This window comes from Eptatretus burgeri, chromosome 12, assembly GCF_056783735.1.
Source record: "Eptatretus burgeri isolate ZD-2024b chromosome 12, Ebu_testis_v1, whole genome shotgun sequence".
Classification (NCBI taxonomy): Eukaryota; Metazoa; Chordata; class Myxini; order Myxiniformes; family Myxinidae; genus Eptatretus; species Eptatretus burgeri.
The window spans coordinates 91,099,743-91,123,308 of NC_140972.1; the positions used below are offsets into that span (position 1 = coordinate 91,099,743).

At 41.4% G+C, this 23,566-nt stretch overlaps 1 protein-coding gene across 2 annotated transcripts in view; it reads left to right on the forward strand.

Annotated features, from left to right (window-relative positions):
* LOC147016125 (lysyl oxidase homolog 3A-like) overlaps window positions 1-23,566 on the forward strand; it is a 261,877-nt gene that overhangs the window by 159,526 nt on the left and 78,785 nt on the right. The window contains exon 10 of one of the 2 annotated variants that reach the window (XM_085848864.1): window positions 8,254-8,458. The exons of the other annotated variant lie outside the window; for it this stretch is intronic. Within the exon in view, the coding sequence (XP_085704990.1) occupies window positions 8,254-8,293 (40 nt within the window). The 3' untranslated portion in view covers window positions 8,294-8,458. Of the gene's footprint in view, window positions 1-8,253; window positions 8,459-23,566 lie in introns of those variants that run through there. 2 annotated transcript variants of the gene reach the window in all.

Here is a 23,566-nt window from a genome sequence, read left to right on the forward strand (position 1 = left end):
AGACAGACAGACAGACAGACAGACAGACAGACAGACAGACAGACAGACAGACAGACAGATAGAGCTAGAGAGAGAGAGAGAGAGAGAGCTAGAGAGACAGAGACAGAGACAGACTTTTGTATCTTTTTATAATAAAAATACAAAAGAAAGCCCCCAAATGAGAGTTACATTTTCATTTCAGAGAAAGAAAGGAAAAACCAAGAAACAATTTCTGAAGAAAGGAAAGGATGAATCAGGTGGATTATATACAAAACATTTCACAAAAGGATAAACATTCCTCTTGGACTTTGCAAATAACTTATTTTATACACCATTTTGATTGGAACTGTGGTGATCTTCCAGTTACTGAAAAGAAAGCAAAATCCAATTTAACATGACTTATTACAAGGTTTTGGAACAAAAACAAAGCATCTTCATCATTTACTCCAACACAGTCAAGTTTTCTTTTCCTTGACATTATATATATATACTGCCATCTTTGCCTGAGCAAGTAGGAAATTGGCTAACACAGCATTGGAATTTTTGTGTGGGATATCCAATCCGTAGATGAACACACAAGTGTTAAAAATCAAACCAAACCTCACAAAACAATCCCGAAGTAAAATAAATCAAGGTGCCAACCGTTGGCATTCAACGTAGATGTGAAAAAGGTTTTCAGATTTCTTACAAAAAGGACATTCATCTACAAGCAGATTTGAAAAACGCTGTAACAAGTGATTAAAGGAAGGATCCAGTGTTCTCGTCTTCATTGGAGGTCGCCATATCGTGGTGGTACCGGAGGGTGATAAAAACCTTTCCATTGAGGAAAATAAGGGGGAGAACAAGGTAAGAGGTCTCTCCATCGAACTTCCTGCTGTGTTATTTGCCGTTGCGAAATAAATTTTACACAAACCAAATAAAGGTCTTTTTGTTTGGGAAGTCCATTGAAGCCGATACTAAAAGAGGCACAAGGAAGAGGGCTGGCAAGAGAAAAAGCACAAACGAGTTCAGGAGAAGTAGAGAGAGAAGGTATTCAATGTGCATTTTGTTCATTGCTTTGCTGGCCCTGCTCCCAAGCAGGTGCAAGCTGTGTGTATGTCCAAAACACACTACATAATATGCGTGCCACGATTCGAGAGGATCGCACACCGACCAGGCTTGCCAATGCATCAGCTCCGATCCAGCTGCCGTTTGGGCTGAGAAGATCTGCGACAGATTTAACACCCTTGTCGGAAAAGCATTGAATAAAACACCTATCAGCAGGCATATCATATCCCTGTGTTGTAAGAGGCGACCAGGGTTGCGTCAGGAAGGGCATCCGGCGTAAAACATGTGCCAAATCACTATGCGGATCATACGGATGATCCGCTGAGGCGACCCTAAAGGGAGCAGCCGAAAGATGAAGAAGAAGATCATGGAAAAGGGAGTTGAAGAACAAAGGTTCTTCCAAAAACATCTGTGTAAGAATGTGTAGTTCTTGTTATTGTCAGAGCATTGCTACGCATTTAGTATGCTCTGATAGAAACCAGAGAGGGGGGATGTGTCGATTTTGGAAAGGTCTATCAGGAAAAGAGAGTGGTCATAGCCTAGCCTCCCAGCCTGTTGCAAAAGGTGACGAGCGACGTTGACCCATGGTGGAGAGGGTTGCATGTATAGCATGCGAAGAGCAGCCGAGTCAAAAGGCCATTAGCCAGCTCTTTATGTCGACCAGGCCTAGTCCTCCATCGGTCAGTGGTAAACTGAGGACCCCAGGTCGCAGCCAGTGTTTTCCGTCCCAGAAAAAGGACACGAAGCACTTCTGGAGCTGTTGAAGCAACACCGCTGGAGGATGCAGCACGAAGAACCTGTGCCATAAGGTAGAGGCCACCAGTGTGTTGATGACAAAGACCCTTCCACGATATGACAGTTGTGTGATCAGACCTTTCCATTTTTGCAGTTTACCCTCAACAAACTCAAGCAGACCAGCCCAATTTTTTGCTAATGTGGTATTATTACCTAAGAACACTCCAAAAACTAACCCCTGTTTGTCTGCAGCGCAAATAAACCAGTAGGGGTTCGATGGAGAGAGCATAAAGCAACCTGGAAAGAGGGCAACCTTGTCTAATTCCCTTGTTAATAGACAAAGGTGCAACAAGTTCATTGTTTATCTTAAGCACACTATAAATATTATTTTGTAGTATTATAATATAGGAGATGAAGGTTGAACCAAGTCAAAACCGCTCAAGTACTTCGAAAAGGTACCGATGGTCAACACGGTCGATGGCTTTCTCCTGATCAAGAAGAATAAGTCCTAAATCTTCAGGGCTTTCCTTGCACAGTTCAATGATGTCTCTCACAAGGGAGATGTTGTCATCGATGGAACGTTTTGGGACACAGTAACATTGGTCTTCTTCCAACAACGAGGATAAATAAGGAGTAAGTCGCGATGCCAGGGCTTTCGAAAATATCTTATAGTCCGTACATAACAGGGAGATAGGACGCCAATTTTCAATTCTCAGCATGTCTCCCTTTTTTGGGGGATGAGGGTAAGAAGAGCTCGTCAGCAACTCTGAGATAGCTCTCCAAGCTGGCAGCTTGCGTTCAAAGGGTTAATGAGTTCTGGACCCAATAAGTGCCAAAACTTCTTGTAAAATTCGGTTGTGAGTCCATCCAATCCAGGTACTTTCCCAATGGAAAAGCCGTGCATGGCAGTGCCAAGTTCATCCAAAGTAATGGGTCTTTCCAGTTGGGAACGCCCATCTTCACACAACACTGGCAGGCCTACGGAGATCGAGGCGACACTAACAGGATTTATTTGTTCCATTGAATATATTTTCGAAAAGTATTCCTTTATAAAAAAGTTTGATTTCTGATTGTGTAAAGGTAATGGATGAATCTGCCAATCACAGCTGAGAAAGCTGTTTACTGGGAAGACGTTTCTGTAAGGAAAAAGTACTTGGTTGGTACGTCTGCCTCATTCAGGTGTCGCACCCTCATCTGAACGAAGGCACCACGTGCATTCCTCTCGGTTATTTCCTTTAATAAGGACTGTTTCTCACTTAAGGTTTTTTGTATGTTCCTATTATTTTGTCCGATGACCCGTTGGAGTTGTAAAATCTCGAACTGTAATATTTTCTTTATTTCATGATCAGCGCTTGTTGAGAAAAACTGATACTGTTGACAGAACCCTTTAATTTGGGTTTTTACCAAATCCCACCATATCAGCGGGTTAACGGAACAGCTTAACTTCTGTTCTCGGAGAGCCGTCCAGAAGGATTCAAAGGCCTGAATGAAGTTGAGGTTTTCTTGTAAACTATTATTGAATTTCCAATGGGAGCTCCCTGGACGTGGTTTAGAGAGTTGAATGAAAGTTCTCGCTCGGGAATGGTCGGAGAAACCAGAAGGCACGATATCGGATTTATAAACTCCATGTGATGAATGAGAATTTACATAGATGCGATCAAGCCTCGCAAGTGAGATGTGGTTGTTAAAACAACGACACCATGTGCAAGACCGATCAGAAGGGTGTTGGATGCGCCAAATATCATGGAGATTATATTTCGCAATAATGTTTGCAAAAAGTTTTGCAGTGCATGGTTGGGGTTCCAGCCCGTTCTGGTCAAATGTCAAAGGCCGTAGGATGTTGTGGATGCACTCACATTCTTAATACGTACCTTGAAGACATTCGCATTCTAATTTTACATACTTTTTGAGGTATTCGGTTGAAAAAAAAAGACAACGTGTAACATTGGCTACCACCAGGTGGTGTTTGTGGCCACCATTACCATCATGTGCAGACAGACAAACAGCCAATCTGGCCAAATGCAATATCCTCTAGCGAGGGTAACAAGAGTTTTGTTTTTTTTCTGTGTCATCCACACGAAGCAAATTGTCGAATAAAATATGTCTCATCACAATGCCTACATTTATCTGGAACGCACTCGAACCACGTTCAGAGGGAATTCTGCTATCTGCAAAGAATGCTTCAAGCACACATGCTTTCAAACAAATATACAAACATACCCTTCCGGATATCAGGCCCTGGCAAGACGATGATGATATTTCTTCCATTCATATATGTTCGTCTCATTCCAGGACATTAATTGTCAATCAGCAGGTACCCTTGAAAAAAGAAAAAAAACAGTTCACATCATGCTCACAATTTCATCAATGAAAAAAAATGATTTCAGGTTTGAATCACATGTACTGATTGATGTTATCCAAGTGTCTGAGCTATATTTGTGAATGATATTGTATTGTTCGTGACCTTCTTTGCAAGGATCTTAATAGGTACGTTACTGATAACGTCATTTGATAACATAGCTTCGACGGCACAGTGCTTTTTCTGTATACACAAGAAGCCCAAGTTTGTTTCATGGTGCAGTGTTCTTAATTCATTTTCAACCGAGGCATGGTAAACCCATGCCTGGTGTTGGCTTAATGGTGAGGGTGGGGTTCTTGGGATCTGAGGATCCTGAGTTCTGATGTTGAATTAATACCAGGTGGAGTTGACTCTGCCTGTCATCCTTCCGAGGTCGGCAAAATGAATGTCAGATTGCTGGGAAATTGTGTCGGAGTGGTGACCCGTCCAGGATTGTGCCCAATAGAGAAGGAGACTGCTTAAGCAGCACCAACGCTCTGCACAGAGTATGGTCCCGATGGATGGATTGATGGTAAACTATCGAACAATAAATATCAGTCAGTCAGTCAGTGTGTGTATCTCCACCATAATTACAAAACCATGAAACCTCGCGGCTCCAAACTTTGCAAGCATACTAAGGGAACTCCAAGGGGGTGCATTGATGAAAACTGGATATTTGGGTAAGTTGAAACACCTCTTTTTTGAAGATGATTAACTGCTTACCTTCATGAAAGGCTTATCCTTGGTCGGCCCCACTTCACTTCACAGGTCGGTCTCTGTCGGTCTCTGTCTCTATCTCTATCTCTATCTCTATCTCTATCTCTATCTCTATCTCTATCTCTATCTCTACCTCTACCTCTATCTCTATCCCTCTATCCCTCTATCCCTCTATCCCTCTATCCCTCTATCCCTCGAAGGAGAAGTGAATTATTGCAGAAATTTTTCTGCTTGGCTGTGCCTGGATAGGTTTGAGGGTTGTGGAGTTGCAGCAGAAACCAGAATCTGATCCAGGTTCCTCCCGATGACTCCATCTTTGCTCTTTACTTCTTTAGGTTCCTTCTTGATCTTTCGTTTGAATATGTGGGATACTCTAGAGTTGGAATACAAACAAATTTACATTACATGTTCTGGCCCTTGATGGAAAAATACTCAATATTGTCTTCCTAAAAACATTACAATATGTTCAACTTTGTTTATATTTCTGTTCAATATCTTGCAGCTTGAAAAATATAATGTTTGTCTCTAATTTTGTGCTTAATTGTGGTCGTCTAATATATGTATGTGAGATCCCAGGCAATGCTGGGTACCTTTGTTGGAGTAGGAAGGGGAAGGGTGGGGTGGGACTCCAGAGGCAGAGGGTGGGGTTGTAGAAGGCAGGGGCAGGGGTGGGAGGAGAGATCTGGCGCTGCCCGATAATGCGGGGTATCTTTGTGGGAAGAAGGAGGGGAAGGGTGGTAGTGGGAGGAGGGAGGGAAAGGGTTGAGGTTGGAGGAGGGATGGAAGGGGTGGGGTGAGAGTCTGGAGGGAGGAGGTGGGGTGACAGGAGGCAGGGGAAGGGTTGGGAGGAGGGACCCGGCATTGTCCATCAATGCCTGGTACCCTTGCTAGTACACAATCACAATTACAGGCTTTAACACGACAATTCAAAAAAAATAAAGCAAAACAGAATGAAAGAAATGCACTTTGGCAAGCTTGAGACTTCACAACACAATCCAAGCAAAACACAGCATGGGTCTTCATTGATGGCATGGCGAAGCTGTCAAACAAACCACTCTGAAAATCAGGACTCACAGAGATTTAATAAATTAATTAGCACGAAAGGAGAGGAGATAGACCTTGGTCACCGTAGTTTGTGGCCTTCTGTTTACACTGCCATGGAGATGGTTTGTTTGTGATGCTACTTGGTAGGAGTCTGGCAGGACTGATCACAAGTAGAGTAGCAAACTTACCTTTGAGCTGTTTAGTTTGGGTTTGATTTTTGCCTCGACCATAAATGTTCAGATTGGTTATTAATGAGTGCAGTCTTTCAGGTTGATGTTAAGTTGTGTATCACATCTGCTGGCATTAGTTGGTGAACATTGGGATGTTGATGGAGTACTGCTCTCCCCTCTGGATTGCCTTCCCAGCCTCACATCTTGCTTAGCTTGACAACCATGGAAACCAAGGCTTTTAAGTTTATTTATTGGAATCTCCCGTAGTGAAGCTGCGTCTACGTGCCTATCACTTTGCCATCGCAGACAGGTTGGTGGTCTCTCTGTCTCCGACCACCTCGTTTCTGGTCTTCCACCAGCTGCTTTTTCCGTGGTTTCTCTCCCCCCCCCAGTCTTCTGTAAGGCACACACGGTCCACCATCAAACCCCTTCCGGTGAAACTACCTAAATCCAGGATTATGACTCACCTCCACTCATTTGGTCCTCTTTTTCCTGCCTGTGCAATAAACTTCCACATCCTTTTCAATCTCAATCTTCCCTGCAGGTCTTCAAGACAGTTGTTCACCATCACCTCAGAACGTCCCCAATCCAAAACCATAATATTGTCTCCCCTCATTAACCCCCTGCCCTCTTCACCCCACCTCAATCCCTCCTTCGAAATTTTGCAGTTTTGCTCTATCCATTTTGTCCACCCCATGCATCCTCTCCTGCCCCCCAATTCCTTCCGACACCCATTGTTTGTCCAAGTCTCCCTCCATCTTGGCCTTTAACTCTGCTGTAGGTGTTTCCTCCGCTCTCTGTATTCCTTTTTGTCCTGTTGCATCCTGATCTGTTCAGTATACTAATTCTAACTCTTCCACGAGCCTTGACTATGTTTACAAAAAAAACAGAATCTTACAATGAAGTAGGCCTGGGCAATTTCTAAATTCCTCCCCTAAACAGTTGGTCGCAAGTGGTCTGATCTTCTCTGGTATTCCTTGACACCAAGTTACATTGCTTGCTATCTCAGTGTGCAGTTGCTGTGTGAGCAGCAGGTCTTAATTTATGAACATATTCACGCACACAGGTGTTTGCAGTGCACATCATATTTGATCGGCTATATCCGGCTATGAAGGGTACCCGCTTGGTAAGCCATTATAGTTTCTCAGCTATTTCAAGATTCCAATTGTGCCATGATGAAGGAAGGAGTGGTGAAATCCACTAAGTCAGGATGTCTTGTTACTAAAACAGTCGTTTCCTTCACTCGATACATGTTGTTAGCACTTGCAGTAGGCATCCACAACAATCCTTGACCATGATGTGGAACGTCGGGCCGAGGCCCTCACTTTTTTCCGCCCTCGTTTTTTTTCCACATTTATTCACTTTTAAATTTGTTTTCTCCACAACTAATTGAGTGATTGACACTAAACTTTCAACATAGGAGCGTTTGCCCATGGAGATTTTGTTAGATTTTTTTTGTTTTTTTTTTTAACAAAGTTACATGATTATCATATGGAAAATGTAGCCTGCATTCCAAAAAGTGCGTTTTCTGTGGGTATGGGTTTCAGTGTTTCACGTATCGGGAATAAACCTCTTCGACCTCACTTCGCTCGGCCTCGGCCGAACTAATTCTCATTTTAATAATCAAACAAAGTTGATAATCCCTGGAGCACAATGTTGCATTGACTAGGTTTGCTCCTAGTTGAGTAAACGTGAGACACCCTTTGCCTTTTTTGTATTTTTCAACTATTTTCTCAAGTTAAATGGACTGGTGAGGCAATGACCATATTGCATGCAGCTGTGCTGTCAGATTTGTTTTCATTTCACTCCCTAGTTCTCAACATACAGAAGGAAGAGGTTAATGACATGCAGGAAACTTTCTTCATGATATAACTTATGGAGAGATTGAGAGAGAGACGCAGACACAGACACAGACACATGACAAAAAATGGTGAAGGCCCCAGCACAGCCTGTCACATGGCATCAGCAGATGCCATTTTCATAATCATCTGTGAATGCTTGCCTTTATTTTTGTAGATCAAACGTCATTTGTGAAGGAAGTCAGTGTCTGCACCCTCTGGTGACGCTTACATTCCTTAATCCTATTTTTCACATCTTGATGAATTGGTCCCACCAAATTATGCTCAGCACATTATAATAAGAACTCAATAACAAGGTCCTCTTAATATGTGCATGTGCTTAAGCAAAATGTCAAGTCCAATTATTTTATTCTGTGTTCAATAGGTCCTGGAACGGTGGCCATTTTGAAGAATGCCGATTGTGATCAATTGAGAAATAGTCGCCATCGCAACCACTTATTTGCTTGATTCAATTAAAAAAGTGTGAAGGAGAAAAGTGTGAAAGAGGGTCGAGAGGAGTGACAAACAATCGTGTTTTATAACCAACCAGGCCTGAAGAATAGATTGAGAATTCAATATCTCGCTCTCCCAACACCCCAGTAATTATACATTGGCTTCAATAAAACCTCTGAATCTTGCTTACGTTGTATCCAGTTACTTTTTAATCCCACAAAGGCCCCGTAAGCTTGATCGTCAACCTGCATGGTCCTGTAATTAAAATGGCAATACCACTTCGGCCTGTCTTGATGAAATTGTGAAGATTATTATTTTGAAACACAAAATAATTCCCATTTCATAGTGAATGCTTAACCAGCCCTCTTTTACATACGCATCACATTTGTTCGTTGAGAAAGCAACAAATAACTGGCATCGGTTTGTTATGGGCATAGCAAAAGGCACAAGACTGGCTGTAACAGAATCATTTTGAGGTTTCAATGCACCGCATGCAAAGGAATGAACGTGGAAAGGAAGATGAAGAAAAAGAAGAAGCCCTCATACGTTTGGAGAGGAATTGCCTTAAAGGTACAAACGGTGTTCCATGGCTTTTCCCAGTTGGCTTCACTTTCATCTGCTAGAATTCTCATATCGACTGAAAGACTTGATCATATCATCTGTGAAAAGGTTCTACCCCACAGTCCTTGTTCTCTGCACTAACCCCATGGAATACTTTGAGCGATGCATTACTGTCCACAACCATCCAATATTAGTGGATGTGTTGTATCATTCAACTAACCACGAGGATAGCTCTCTTTCTGCAAGCATGAGCCAACCATTAACCCTAACATCCCAACTCCTCCTGAAACTATGGCAATTTCAACTGACATTATGCCAGTTGGCTGAGACTTGACTCAACCACCAGCTTGGCCATTTATGCAAAGGCCCTGTGTTTGTCATGGGGTCTGAGCCGATCTGGATTGCTGCAAATTTTGTCCTCCCTCTTAGAATACAGAACTTTCAAAATGATGTGTGAATGCTCATGACACCTTTTGTGCATGTGCTGTGTGTGTTTCAGTGACTCACTTCTGATTTTGCATGGGCACTTTTAACCTGTCGTTGGTCGCACAAAATCTGTAAGTGTTCTTCTTTATTCATATGCAGCACGACGTTCTGGGGTAGCATCATTGGCTGATGGGGTGTGGGTGTGCCGCTGATGCAGTGCCCTCTGCTGATTATAGCAGGAATTAGTAATTTGTTCAGGGTGCCGGCAATAGCTCACCGACTCTTCGCTTAGGATACCATGGGATCTTTAATGTCAACCAATGAATGCCGGCAGACGGGACGCCTGTTTAACGTCGTCCTTCCAAGGGAGGGCACACACATTGCTGAATCACCCTGCCTGTGAAACGCCTAGACGACAGTTTATAGCTGGGTCGGGATTGATATCCAGGCTCGACAGTGAAGATGGGAGTGTGTGTAACTCCAGGCCATCCTGTTAACACGAATCTGTAATTGAAATAGTGTTAACATAATGTTCGTCATTTAAACGAAAGAGTGGCAATCAAACACACACACTGCGGAAACTGTAAATGCCAACAATAAACCAATAAATTCCACATTCCTGTGACACCTTCAATCAAACGTCAGGCATGGACAACCGGTTTGTGAAGGACTTTGGCAAAAAACTTACTGCAGCTCACCCCAACAGAAGTAAGGAGTGTAATATTTCAATGAAGTCACAGTGAAACTGCAAATGCCGAATCCACGAATGTCACCGGTGGAAACACTCTAATTTCCTGATTCTCCTTTAAACTCAATCTCCAAACATCATTCCAATCACAAATTGATACTGCACCATTAATAGAACAAAATACAATATTACAAGCACTCGTGAGTTAAACGAAGATCAACGCCCTTCTGATGTTACATCTGGAGGTGGAGGAACTCTGTGAAAGGTTCGAAATAGCAAAATGCTTACCTTGCGTAGCCTTTTCTGGTTGTTTTATGCAGCTTCTTCAGCTGGAAGAGCATGGGAGGAGTCGATTTATTTATATAATCCCAGCCACCTGGGTTTAATTGATTAGGTGAGAGCTAATTGGTTATTCCCTCTATTCACAGGTGAGAGATATGGGTGGGTCTTCGTTTTTTTCATATATATATATATATATATATATATATATATATATATTGTTGCGAATTCGCTCCCGCCGGCATGCGAGTGGCCACGTAACTCGAATCGCGGCACGTCGCCCACCGGACGGACAATTCCGTCGTGACCCTCTCGGACTAATGCCGGGAACTAGTCACGGGTGGGCCTTTCGGCCTCACCACGATCGTGCCAATCGGCTCCCCGCATGGGATAGGGTTGTTCGCCAAATTCAACCTACCTAAGTACCCACACGGAGGGTAGACCGGGCGATCGCACCTCGCCGCAGGTCGACTTCGGACACGGGCCACTTTAAGCGACCCGTTCCGTACTAACGGGATAACCGAGCGGTGTTATCGTCAACCTCGACGGTTCCGATTAATTATCGGGCGTATTTAGCCCACTACCAACCCTATACGTGAAAGTAAGATGGAGATTCAATTAAAGAAAAGACGAAGCGAAACGGGAAAAACAGTTCAACATAAGGCACATGTATTCCGCCGCACACGGAAAACACACATATACAATTACAACAATTATGCACCAAAAGCAATTGCAACAAAAGAAACACAATGCAGATCTACAACCGACTACGCGAGCACACGGCAACACTTACACAGTTTTACTTTACAGACGGCGCCGACAATTCATATACTCAAACGCAAAAGAAAAGGGGCCACCCTCTACGACAAGGGGCAGACGGGCCTGGGGGCGCGAGACCGGGTAGAGCCTACCCGTCTTGTGATGAGCCGCAAAATGGCGGCGGTGCCCCGACTCCGCGCTCCTCCACGGGTTTCGTTGGCACTGCTTGGAAAGGGGTGGGAACGGGGCCCCCTTTTCGCACTATCTCAGCGCGGGGGGAAACAGGGGGGGTTGTTGATGCTCTGGGGAAAGAGGATAGCTGGCTTGCTTGGGTCCCGCGACGAGCGACCTCGACCGCGTTCCCGGCTTCCCCTCTCTGCAGCTCCCCGACAGACTCCGAACCCCGACAGACCGACTCTCCTCCAGACCCGTCTTGACTGCTGCTGCCACACTCTGCTGCTGCCACACTCTGCTGCTGCCACACTCTGCCGCTGCCACACTCTGCCGCTGCCACACTCTGCCGCTGCCACACTCTGCCGCTGCCACACTCTGCCGCTGCCACACTCTGCCGCTGCCACACTCTGCCGCTGCCACACTCTGCCGCTGCCACACTTTGCGGCCGCCACACCTCGCCGCCGCCACACCTCTCCAACTCGCCCGAGCCCGAAACAGAAAACTCTCTGAATTCGCCCCGCGCTCGGCACTTTATAGTACGGCAGGAGAAACCATATGCAAATTTCCGGATCAGGATGAACTCGGGGGCGGAGCTACGCTCGCCCATTGGACGGAGGAAAAGTGGGCGTGAACCTCCCCTGATCCTCGAATTTGCATATATCGATTCTACTCCGACGCGCCTGGAGGCGGGGCCAAATCGCCCCGCGCTCGCTGATAGGACGGAACAGAAGTGGGCGTGTATCATTCCTGATCCGACTTCTCCTCGGAAAGGCCGCTTTTTCCACCCGAGGCTCGGCGCGCGTCCCGCACGAGGCCAGGACAGCCTGACGCTCGGCGTTCACAAGTGGTGTGGGAATGGCCGCAGAAGGAGAGGCGAAGGTGGTGGAGGGTCTAAAGTGGCGGTCCCTGGCCATGGTGACACTTGGAATGGCGGTGATGCGATGTTTGCGGTAGCGAGCTGTGAAGGTAAAGGTCGTGGCTGTTGGCGTTGTTGTTGTGAAGAGGCGTTGCGGTTGGTGGTTGTTGTGTGATGGCGGTTGAGACGTGGTTGGTTCAAAATAAAGATAGAACAGAAAAACGGCTATCTTAAAGGGTCGCAGCCTGAATGAATCACATTTATTCCCTCTAAACAACGGGTTTGGGGCTAACTACACATGTACATACAGAGATATCTCACCTACAGGACCTGAATGGTGGTTTGCGAATTTCCTCAACCACAACAATATATATACGATATCAAAGAAGCATTCTGCAACTGAATTGTAAAGAAGTCGAACCAACGTTAAAATACTCACACAGATATATCTAAGGGATCGATCGGCCTGACATTTTTGAACACAAATCTGCACGGCCACGAAAAGGAGAATTAAGTAAGTATTATCCCGTTATTTCAGTTTAAGATATCATTCATTAACTCATATGCCATTTTATCATATCAAACTTCAATTTACAGTTGATTATGATCAACACATCGGTTTATCTTTACTTACCAAGATTCCGAGTGACTGTGCCTCATTAACCTCTGCCATCTTCGAAGATGGATGGAGGTTACTGTTTTCAGCCCTTTCTGTTTGTTTGTTTGTGTGTTTGTGACTCGATTTCGTAAGTATATTGATGACTTCCGTTTCTGTTTGTTTGTTTGTTTGGAGGCACGATAACTCGAGAACGGAAGAAGTTACCAATGTCAAATTACACCACGTGATTCAGGAGGGTGGTGGCTTGCGTTGATTAGATTTTGGTCAAAATCGGTCAAAGGTCAAGGTCACAGTGAGGTCAAATATTCGATTTTTGATGGTTTGGAACAGTTAACTCGAGAACGGAAGAAGCTAGCAATGTCAAATTAGACCAGGTGATTCAGGAGGGTGGTGGCGAGTGCTGATTAGATTTTGGTCAAAATTGGTCAATGGTCAAGGTCACAGTGAGGTCAAACATCCAAAACATTCGATTGTTGATGGTTTGGTACAGAATCATTGAAGAAACTTCTGGTTTGCGTCGCTACGTTCTCTCGAGACAGCTTTTATTAGACAAGGTCAGTGGTCAAGTTGACGATTTCGTAAGTACCAGTCTATGACTGCTTGTTTGTTTGTTTGTTTGGAGGCACGATAACTCGAGAATGGAAGAAGCTACCAGTGTCAAATTACACCACATGATTCAGGAGGGTGGTGGCGAGCGCTGATTAGATTTTGGTCAAAATCGGTCAAAGGTCAAGGTCACAGTGAGGTCAAACAAAATTCCGTAAATTCACGTGGAGAAATGGAGTATTTTTGCTTCGCTCGATGTTACGAGTTCGTTTTAACTTCAATTTTAATTTTGTCTTCGGTTTTTGCGATCGCTTAGGACGCTTAAAACTCGGTTGTCGAAATTCTGGTAAAAATCGGATGTTTTGGAGAGGTTTTAAGATTGTAAAAAAATATTTCACTCGACGCGTCACGGGTCGTCCCATGATGCAGTGCGCTCGAGCAGACGCGTGGATGAGTGACGTTAAGGTAGAATTGCGTGCAGAAATGGAGATTTTTGCTTCGGTCGACGTTACGATTTTTGATGGTTTGATGCAGAATCATCGTAGAAACTTCTGGTTTGCGTCGCTACCTTCTCGAGAGACAGCGTTTATTAGACAAGGTCAGAGGTCAAGTTGACAATTTCGTAAGTACCAGTCTATGACTCCTTGTTACTTATGAAATCTAAAGATTTCGTAAGTATATTGATGACTTCCGTTTCTGTTTGTTTGTTTGTTTTTCGGCACGATAACTCGAGAACGGAAGAAGCTACCAATGTCAAATTACACCACGTGCTTCAGGAGGGTGATGGCAAGTGCTGATTAGATTTTGGTCGAAATCGGTCAAAGGTCAAGGTCACAGTGAGGTAAAATATTCGATTTTTGATGGTTTGGTACAGATAACTCGAGAATGGAAGAAGCTTCCAATGTCAAATTACATCACGTGATTCAGGAGGGTGACGGCTCGTGCTGATTAGATTTTGGTCAAAATCGGTCAAAGGTCAAGGTCACAGTGAGGTCAAACATCCAAAACATTCGATTTTTGATGGTTTGGTACAGAATTATCGAAGAAACTTCTGGTTTGCGTCGCTACCTTCTCGAGAGACAGCTTTTATTGGACAAGGTCAGAGGTCAAGTTGACGATTTTGAAAGTACCAGTCTCTGACTTTGTTTGCTTGTTTGTTTGTAGGAATGATAATTTGAGAATGGAAGGATCTACCAATGTAAAATTACACCAGGTGATTCAGGATGGTGATGGCTCGCGCTGATTAGATTTTGGTCAAAATCGGTCAAAGATCAAGGTCACAGTGAGGCCAAACATAATTCCGTAAATTCATGTGGAGAAATGGAGTATTTTTGCTTCGCTCGACGTTACGAGTTCGTTTTCACTTCAATTTTAATTTTGTCTTCAGTTTTTGCGATCGCTAAGGTGCTAAAAACTCAGTTGTCGAAATTCTGGTAAAATCGGATGTTTTGGAGACGTTTTAAGATTGTATAAAAAATATTTCACTCGATGCATCACGAGTCGTCCCATGATGCAGTGCGCTCGAGCAGACGCGTCGTTGAGTTACGTTAAGGTTTTGCGTGTGCGCGCTGACGTTGATTTCGATAAAGATGGTGTTTAAGATCACTTTTTATCCAAATAAAGGTTATCGTCGCATGCCTGACTCGCAAAGCCGTCGGATTATGTAAAGATTGTTGGTGGATGGCCGAATATTACGGTTTTGTGACTTTGATAAAATAATATTAAATAAATCCGTGGAGAAATGGAGGTTTTTGCTTCGCTCGACGTTACGAGTTCGTTTTGTCTTCGGTTTTTGCGATCGCTTAGGACACTTAAAACCCGGTTGTCGAAATTCTGGTAAAATTGGATGTTTTGGAGACGTTTTAAGATTGTATAAAAATATTTCACTCGACGCGTCACGGGTCGTCCCATGATGCAGTGCGCTCGAGCAGACGCGTCGTTGAGTTACGTTAAGGTATAATATAATTGCGTGGAGAAATGGAGATTGTTTTTTCGGTCGACGTTACGATTTTTGATGGTTTGATACAAAATCATCGTGGAAACTTCTCGTTTGCCTCGCTACCTTCTCGAGAGACAGCTTTTATTAGACAAGGTCATAGGTCAAGTTGACGATTTCTTAAGTACCAGTCTATGACTGCTTGTTTGTTTGTTTGTTTGTAGGCACGATAACTCGAGAACGGAAGAAGTTACCAATGTCAAATTACACCACGTGATTCAGGAGGGTGGTGGCTTGCGCTGATTAAATTTTGGTCAAAATCGGTGAAAGGTCAAGGTCACAGTGAGGTCAAACATAATTCCGTAAATTCACGTGGAGAAATGGAGTATTTTTGCTTCGCTCGATGTTACGAGTTCGTTTTAACTTCAATTTTAATTTTGTCTTCGATTTTTGCGATCGCTTAGGATGCTTAAAACTCGGTTGTCGAAATTCTGGTAAAAATCGGATGTTTTGGCGAAGTTTTAAGATTGTATAAAAAATATTTCACTCGATGTATCACGGGTCGTCCCATGATGCAGTGCGCTCGAGCAGACGCGTCGTTGAGTTATGTTAAGGTTTTGCGTGTGCGCGCTGATGGTGATTTCGATAAAGATGGTGTTTAAGATCATTTTTTATCCAAATAAAGGTTATCGTCGCATGCCTGTACTGACTCGCTAAGCCGTCGGATTATGTAAAGATTGTTGGTGGATGGCCGAATATTACGGTTTTGTGACTTTGATAAAATAATATTAAATAAATGCGTGGAGAAATGGAGATTTTTGCTTCGCTCGATGTTACGAGTTCGTTTTAACTTCAATTTTAATTTTGTCTTCGGTTTTTGGGATCGCTTAGGACGCTTACAACTCCGTTGTCGAAATTCTGGTAAAATCGGATGTTTTGGAGACGTTTTAAGATTGTGTAAAAAATATTTCACTCGACGCATCACTGGTCGTCACCTGGTGCAGTGCGCTCGAGCAGACGCGTCGTTGAGTTCCGTTAAGGTATAATTGCGTGGAGAAATGGAGATTTTTGCTTCGGTCGACGTTACAATTTTTTGATGGTTTGATACAGAATCATTGTAGAAACTTCTGGTTTGCGTCGCTGCCTTCTCTCGAGACAGCTTTTATTTGACAAGGGCAGAGGTCAAGTTGACGATTTCGTAAGTACCAGTCTATGACTGCTTGTTTGTTTGTTTGTTTGTCTGTGAACAGTATTACGGAAAAACTCCTCGACGGATTTCGACGAAACTTGGTGGGAGGGGGGGGGGTTCGGTATGGTCCAAGGATCATGGCATTAAATTTTGGACTTGGTCCCCCCCCCCAAAAGAAAATTTAGAGAAGAATTTTTTTTTTGCATTTCTGCATGTTTTAAGTGATTTCCAACCCCCCCAAAAAAATGGTCCCCCCCCCAAAAAAGAATTTTTTTTTTGCATTTCTACATGTTTTCAGTCATTTCCAACCCCCCCAAAAAATTGTTGGAGAAAATTTTTTGGGGGATTTCTGCATTTTGTGATTTCCAACTCCCCCCCCCCAAAAAAATTTCGAGAAAAAAAAATTGTTACCCCCCAAAAAAGGAATTTTTTTGCATTTATACATGTTTTAAGTGATTTCCAACCCCCCCCCCAAAAAAAATTGTTAGAGAATAAAAAAAAAATTCAACTTTTTTTTTCAACAAAATTTCGACTTCCTTTTTTGCATTTCTACATGTTTTAAGTGATTTCCAACCCCCCCCCCCCCAAAATAAAAATGTTGGAGAAAAGAACTATAACTCTGTCAGCACTGTTCACATCATATTTAATGAATAAGATATAAGGTTCACTTGAGTGACCCGGCAGTATTGGCGGCGGAGGTTTTGCACTCTCCCGAGTTCTCCCCCTCTCGTTCTTCCTGTAATGATTGGATTGCTGTTCCTCATGTCGACTGGATTGATGGAAAAATCTGAAAGTGCAATGATTCACAAATTAATGTCATAAACAAGCCGGGAGGCGACGATGGTTCGCGGGCATTATTGAACAATTCCACTATAGGTACAATCGAGTTAGTTGAAGCTTTTGAGGAAGCCCTACCGTAAAAACCTATCTCTTCCGTCAAAATTGACCAAATCAAATCGGATTTTTTTTTATATGCTGTACTTATAGCCATTAAGCACAGTTTCGCAGAAATGAAATTGCGAAAAAAATTCAAGTGGGCGTGGCTCCGCCCACAAGGGGCGTGGGACACCCCTCATACAAAATGACACAACTCGACTATGATATCTAGCTTGTGTCCAAGTTTCATCAAGATCGCATTAAACATCACGGAGCTATGCTCTGGAGAGTCACAAACAGACAGACATACACAACGAAAATAGTGGTCACTGCTGGCGCCCGCGAACCAATTTATCGGTCAAGATGACGTCCAAAGTGTAAAATAACACTCCCATCAGTTTTACCACGATGAAATTGGTGGAAAACGACACCTCATCCATCCAAGTAGCTCATCAGTTTCTGATGGAATATATTGCATTTTGTTTTTTTTTCATTGGCAATCTTGGATTTGGAGGTGAATATTACCTCAAAACTATAAAATGACCATCCCATTGTATTTCTCATCTTAAAATTGGTGGAAAACGACACCTCGTTCATGCTTGTAGTGTATTTGGTTCAAAAGATACGATTCATCTTATTTCCATGAATTTGGCCGTCGGTGGCCATTTTTGATTTTGCGCTCCGGGGGATTTCGCCAACATTTTTTGGGAGGCCCATTGGAGCTTATTTTTCCTCAAAGGGTCTAAGGGAGCCAAATCCACCATAAATTTTTGAAAGAAAAAAATGGTCGTGGATTCCACTGAAATGGCCCTACTAAGTGTTGAATGAATATAATCCTTTCTTTCAATGAACTTGATCACAGTATGAGGCCATTTGGCCAATCATGCCACACTATTAATATCACATTCATGCACTTAATGTCTTACCCACCTTGTCTTCCTTGAGTGGATAATTTAAAAAAAAATAATATAAGTGGATAATGAAAAATTATAATTTATGGCTATGCATTATTATAGATGGTGCTACATTTTATCATTGCCGTCATGGTTTATCGGACATATGTATCGTGATCGATTTATGTATGAGAAAAGTGTCTCGGAGGAGACAATGTTACTGCATTTAATCATTTTTGACAATATTGATTTTGTTGTTTGGCATGCTAGTTGTGAGTGGCATAGTTGAGTGCGGAGAGGATTAGATTTACATGGCTGCTCAAAAACCTGGCTGAGAGAGGAGATGAGCACCATCGTGTCTATGTTCTCATGGAATTGCGAATATGGTTCACAAGCTAATGAGATCTCCACCACCAGGATGCCACTTGAGACTTCAATAACGTCCTTGATTCTCCCATCTCTGATTCTTTGTCACATTACTTTCTGTGCTTTCTTGTAATCACATTCAGGTATTCTATTATCCACAGTTATTTCAGTATCCAGAACTAAGTTTATTTCTCAGTCATGTCTGAGCATAAACAAATTAATTTTTGTGTTCAGGGTCCATTGCTGTTTTTGGTGTTCCAGGGAGATCCAGTTCACATCGAATTTTGAAGGCTAGCGTTTGGATAGGCTGATTCCTGCACAGGTTGCCTTTGAAGGTAGCATCATAGTGATTGCATTTATACCAAGGACTTATGACTATAAACCCTTGATCTTAAACCAAGGCAACATCTGATCTTTTTATCAACAAGTTATCTTTTTTCAACCGAGTACGTTTATCAAGTATGTACAAATTTTACAATGTGAGTACAGGTATAAAGTATGGACAATTATAATGTGAGTACAGGTATAAAGTATGGACAATTAGAATGTGAGTACATCTATAAAGTATGTACAATTATAATGTGAGTACATCGAAAAGTGTGTACAATTAGAATGTGAGTCCAGGTATAAAGTATGGACACTTAGAATGCGAGTACGTGTATAAAGTATGTACAATTAGAATGTGAGTACGTGTATAAATTATGTACAATTAGAATGTGAGTACGTGCATAAAGTATGTACAATTAGAATGTGAGTACGTGTATAAAGTATGTACAATTAGAATGTGAGTACGTGTATAAAGTATGCACAATTAGAATGTGAGTACATCTATAAAGTATATACAATTAGAATGTGAGTACATCTATAAATTATGTACAATTAGAATGTGAGTACGTGTATAAAGTATGCACAATTAGAATGTGAGTACATCTAAAAAGTATGTACAATTCGAATGTGAGTACATCTATAAATTTTGTACAATTAGAATGTGAGTATGTGCAATTAGAATGTGAGTACATCGATTAAATGTGTACAATGACAATGTGAGTACGTCAATAAAGTATGCACAATTAAAATGTGAGTACGTCTATAAAGTCTGTACAATGAGAATGTGAGTACATCTATAAATTATGTACAATTAGAATGTGAGTACATTTATAAAGTACGTACCATTAGAATGTGAGTACATCTATAAATTATGCACATTTGGAATGTGAGTACATCTTGTTAGTATGCACAATTAGGATGTGAGTACATCTATAAAGTATGTACAATTGGAATGCGAGTACATCTATAAAGTGTGTACAATGAGAATGTGAGTACATCGAAAAAGTTTGTGCTATGAGATTGTGAGTATGTCTCGAAAGTCTGTACAATTATAAAGTGTGTACAATGAGAATGTGAGTACATCTATAACGTGTGTATAATGAGAATGTGAGTATGTGTATAAAGTATGTATAATTCGAATGTGAGTACATAAAAAAGTGTGACAATTAGAATGTGAGTACATCTTTAAAGTATGTACAATTAGAATGTGAGTACATCTCGAAAGTATGTACAATTAGAATGTGAGTTCATCTATAAAGTATGTACAATTAGAATGTGAGTTCATGTATAAAGTGTGACAATTAGAATGTGAGTACATCTTTAAAGTATGTACAATTAGAATTGGAATACATCTATAAAGTATGTTCAATTGGAATGTGAGTACGTGTATAAAGTATGTACAATTAGAATGTGAGTACATCTATAAAGTGTGTACAATGAGAATGTGAGTACATCTATAAAGTTTGTGCCATGAGAATGTAAGTACGTCTATAAAGTCTGTACAATTAGAATGTGAGTACATCTATAAAGTGTGTACAATGAGAATGTGAGTACATCTATAAAGTATGTACAATTAGAATGTGAGTGCATCTACAAAGTATGTACAATGACAATGTGAGTACATGCATAAAGTATGAAGAATTAGGATATGAGTACGTGCATAAAGTATGTACAATGAGAATGTGAGTACGTCTATAAAGTCTGTACAATTGGAATGTGAGTACATGTATAATGTATGTACAATTAGAATGTGAGTACGTGCATAAAGTATGTACAATTAGAATGTGAGTACGTGCATAAAGTATGCACAATTAGAATGTGAGTACGTGCATAAAGTATTTACAATTAGAATGTGAGTACATCTATAAAGTGTGTGTTCAATGAGAATGTGAGTACGTCTATAAAGTATGTACAATTACAATGTGAGTACGTCTATAAAGTGTGTACAATGAGAATGTGAGTACATCTCTAAAGTATGTACAATTAGAATGTTAGTACATCTATTAAGTGTGTATAATGAGAATGTAAGTACGTCTATAAAGTATGTACAATTAGAATGCGAGTACATCTATAAAGTGTGTGCAATTAGAATGTGAGTACATCTATAAAGTATGTACAATTAGAATGTGAGTACATCTATAAAGTATGTACAATTAGAATGTGAGTACATCTATAAAGTATGTACAATTAGAATGTGAGTACATCTATAAAGTATGTACAATTAGAATGTGAGTACATCTATAAAGTATGTACAATTAGAATGTGAGTACATCTATAAAGTATGTACAATTAGATTGTGAGTATGTGTATAAAGTATGTACAATGAGAATGTGAGTACGTCTTTAAAGTATGCAAAAATAGAATGGAAGTACGTCTAAAAAATACGAACCTATAAAACCACACAAAATAAGTCTGGGTGAAGGTATGCAATCTTTGATTGTTCGTTCCAGTTTACCTCTGCCATTGACGATGGATGGAGATTACTGTTTTCACCCCTTTCTGTTTGTTTGTTTGTTTGTTTGTGAACAGTATTACGGTAAAACTCCTCGACGGATTTCGACGAAACTTGGTGGGGGGGGGGGGTTCGGTCTGGTCCAAGGATCATGCCATTAGATTTTGGACTTGGTCCAAAATCCAATATGGCTGCTATGGCGGCCAATTTGTAAAAATATTTGAATTTTTTTTTTTTTGCTTTTCTACATGTTTTAAGTGATTTCCAACCCCCCCCCTCCCCAAAAAAAAAATTGTAAGAGAAAAAAATTTGCAACTTTTTTTTCAACAAAATTTCGATTTTTTTTTTGCATTTCTACATGTTTTAAGTGATTTCCAACCCCCCCAAACAAATTGTTAGCGAAAAAAAAATTTGGAAATTTTTTTTCAACAAAATTTCTAATTTTTTTTTTTTGCATTTCTACATGCTCTAAGTGATTTCCAACAAAAATACATGCCAAAATTATAATTGCAGCTGATTTTGGAACCTCAGGTGGATATACCCACGTAAAATCAATTTCTGTCTCAAGGAATCTAGTTATGACTAATGAATTGAGTATGTAAAAGTTAAAAGTAAAAGGGAAAGTTGCAAACTATAACTGTGAGCACTGTTGACGTCAAATTGAATGAATAGGATATCAGGTTCACTTGAGTGACCTCGCAGTATTAGCGGCGGAGGTTTAGCACTGGACTGAGTGCTCCCCCTCTAGTTTCAGAATGTTATTGTTGGGTTTATCACGGACTTTTTCAGAACCACACACCTGAAGAAAATCAAACTTACCCGAGTTTAATGACATGTTACAGACTGGTTTTTGATTTTGTCCAGCTGGGTTGTTTGAAGTGGTCAGTGGATTAAAACGTGGAGCAAAGTTTTGAAACTTGAAGTTGATTTCGAATTTTATTGATATGCCTGTTGTCTCGTAATGTTCGACAAAAATTGGACTGGTCTTTCGTTTTGGGGATAAATGTTAATATTATTTCTTTACAATATGACTGACCTGAAGAGCTTGAATCTATCACAGCACTAAATTGTGATGTTGATTTGTTTGTTTGCCACTTTTTTTTAAGTTGGCCCAAAGCACCTCAACTTTTATTGCAATAGTGACCACAGCCCTCACAAATTCTGAATGTTCCAGCCATTTTTTCTTACCTCATATTAACCCACCATGACATGGTTCATTTCGCAGCTTGCTGCCTTGTAGGAAAAAAGAAGATAAATTGTACTCTGAGACACAAAGACTCAGCCTGTGGAAGAGCAGACTCATGATGAATGAAGCAAGTTCTCGGCTTGTGGAAGAGCTCATTCATGATAAACGATACAATGTCTTAGCTCGTGGACGAGCAGATTCATGATAAACGATACAAGGTATAGGCTTGTGGAAGAGGCGAATGCCAAACGAAAGAATGTTATCCTGGCAGCAGATGTTTGGGGAACAGGTGGACAGAAAATTCAGTTGGATGAAAGAATTGGATGAAACACAAGTGAGAAGAAAGCTTCGAGAAAAGAAGGGTGAGGTGTGAGAAGGTGAGCGAGAAAAATGCAGCTGAGCAAAAAGAGAATGCAGACGATGAGCAAGAAAAATTAATTTTTAAATGTGAAACTTTAAACAGGAGAGGATAACTAAAAGAACATGTGCACTGAGAAGGGCTGGGGAACGACAGAGATCTGAAAGAACAAGAGGAGTAAGAACAGAAGTGTGATGGAAGCAAACTGAGAAGCTACCAAGGTGTGTGCGATGGGGGATCAGCACATCCTGTGTCCTGCCTCTTGGTGAAAGATTTCATTGATGTTCAGAGCCTTGGAATATATTGATGTTCACAGACATGTGTGAACAAGTAAAAAATCATCGCCCCTTGTTTTCGTAATTTTGCTGTTTGGAGTTAAAGGGCGAGCTCATATTTATGTACAATTAAAATGGCCGCCAGTCTACCAGTCAGCCATCTTTAATCAGATCACAAAATAAAGTGAGTTGCCTATGTATTCCATCATTGATTATAATCTGTGTGCCAAGTTTGAACAAAATTGGTCCATTCATGTCTGAGAAATAGTTGTAGACACATTTAAGTAACAAAATGGCCACCGGTCGGCTATCTTGGATGTGATCTCAAAATATAAATGGCGCGCATATGTAACCCATCATTCGTTATATGTGTGCCAAGTTTTAATAACATTGGTAAATGCTTGTCTGAGAAATGGATGAGGACGTGTTCAACATCAGGTTTTTTTTTTTTACAACAAAATGGCCACCAGTCATTCATC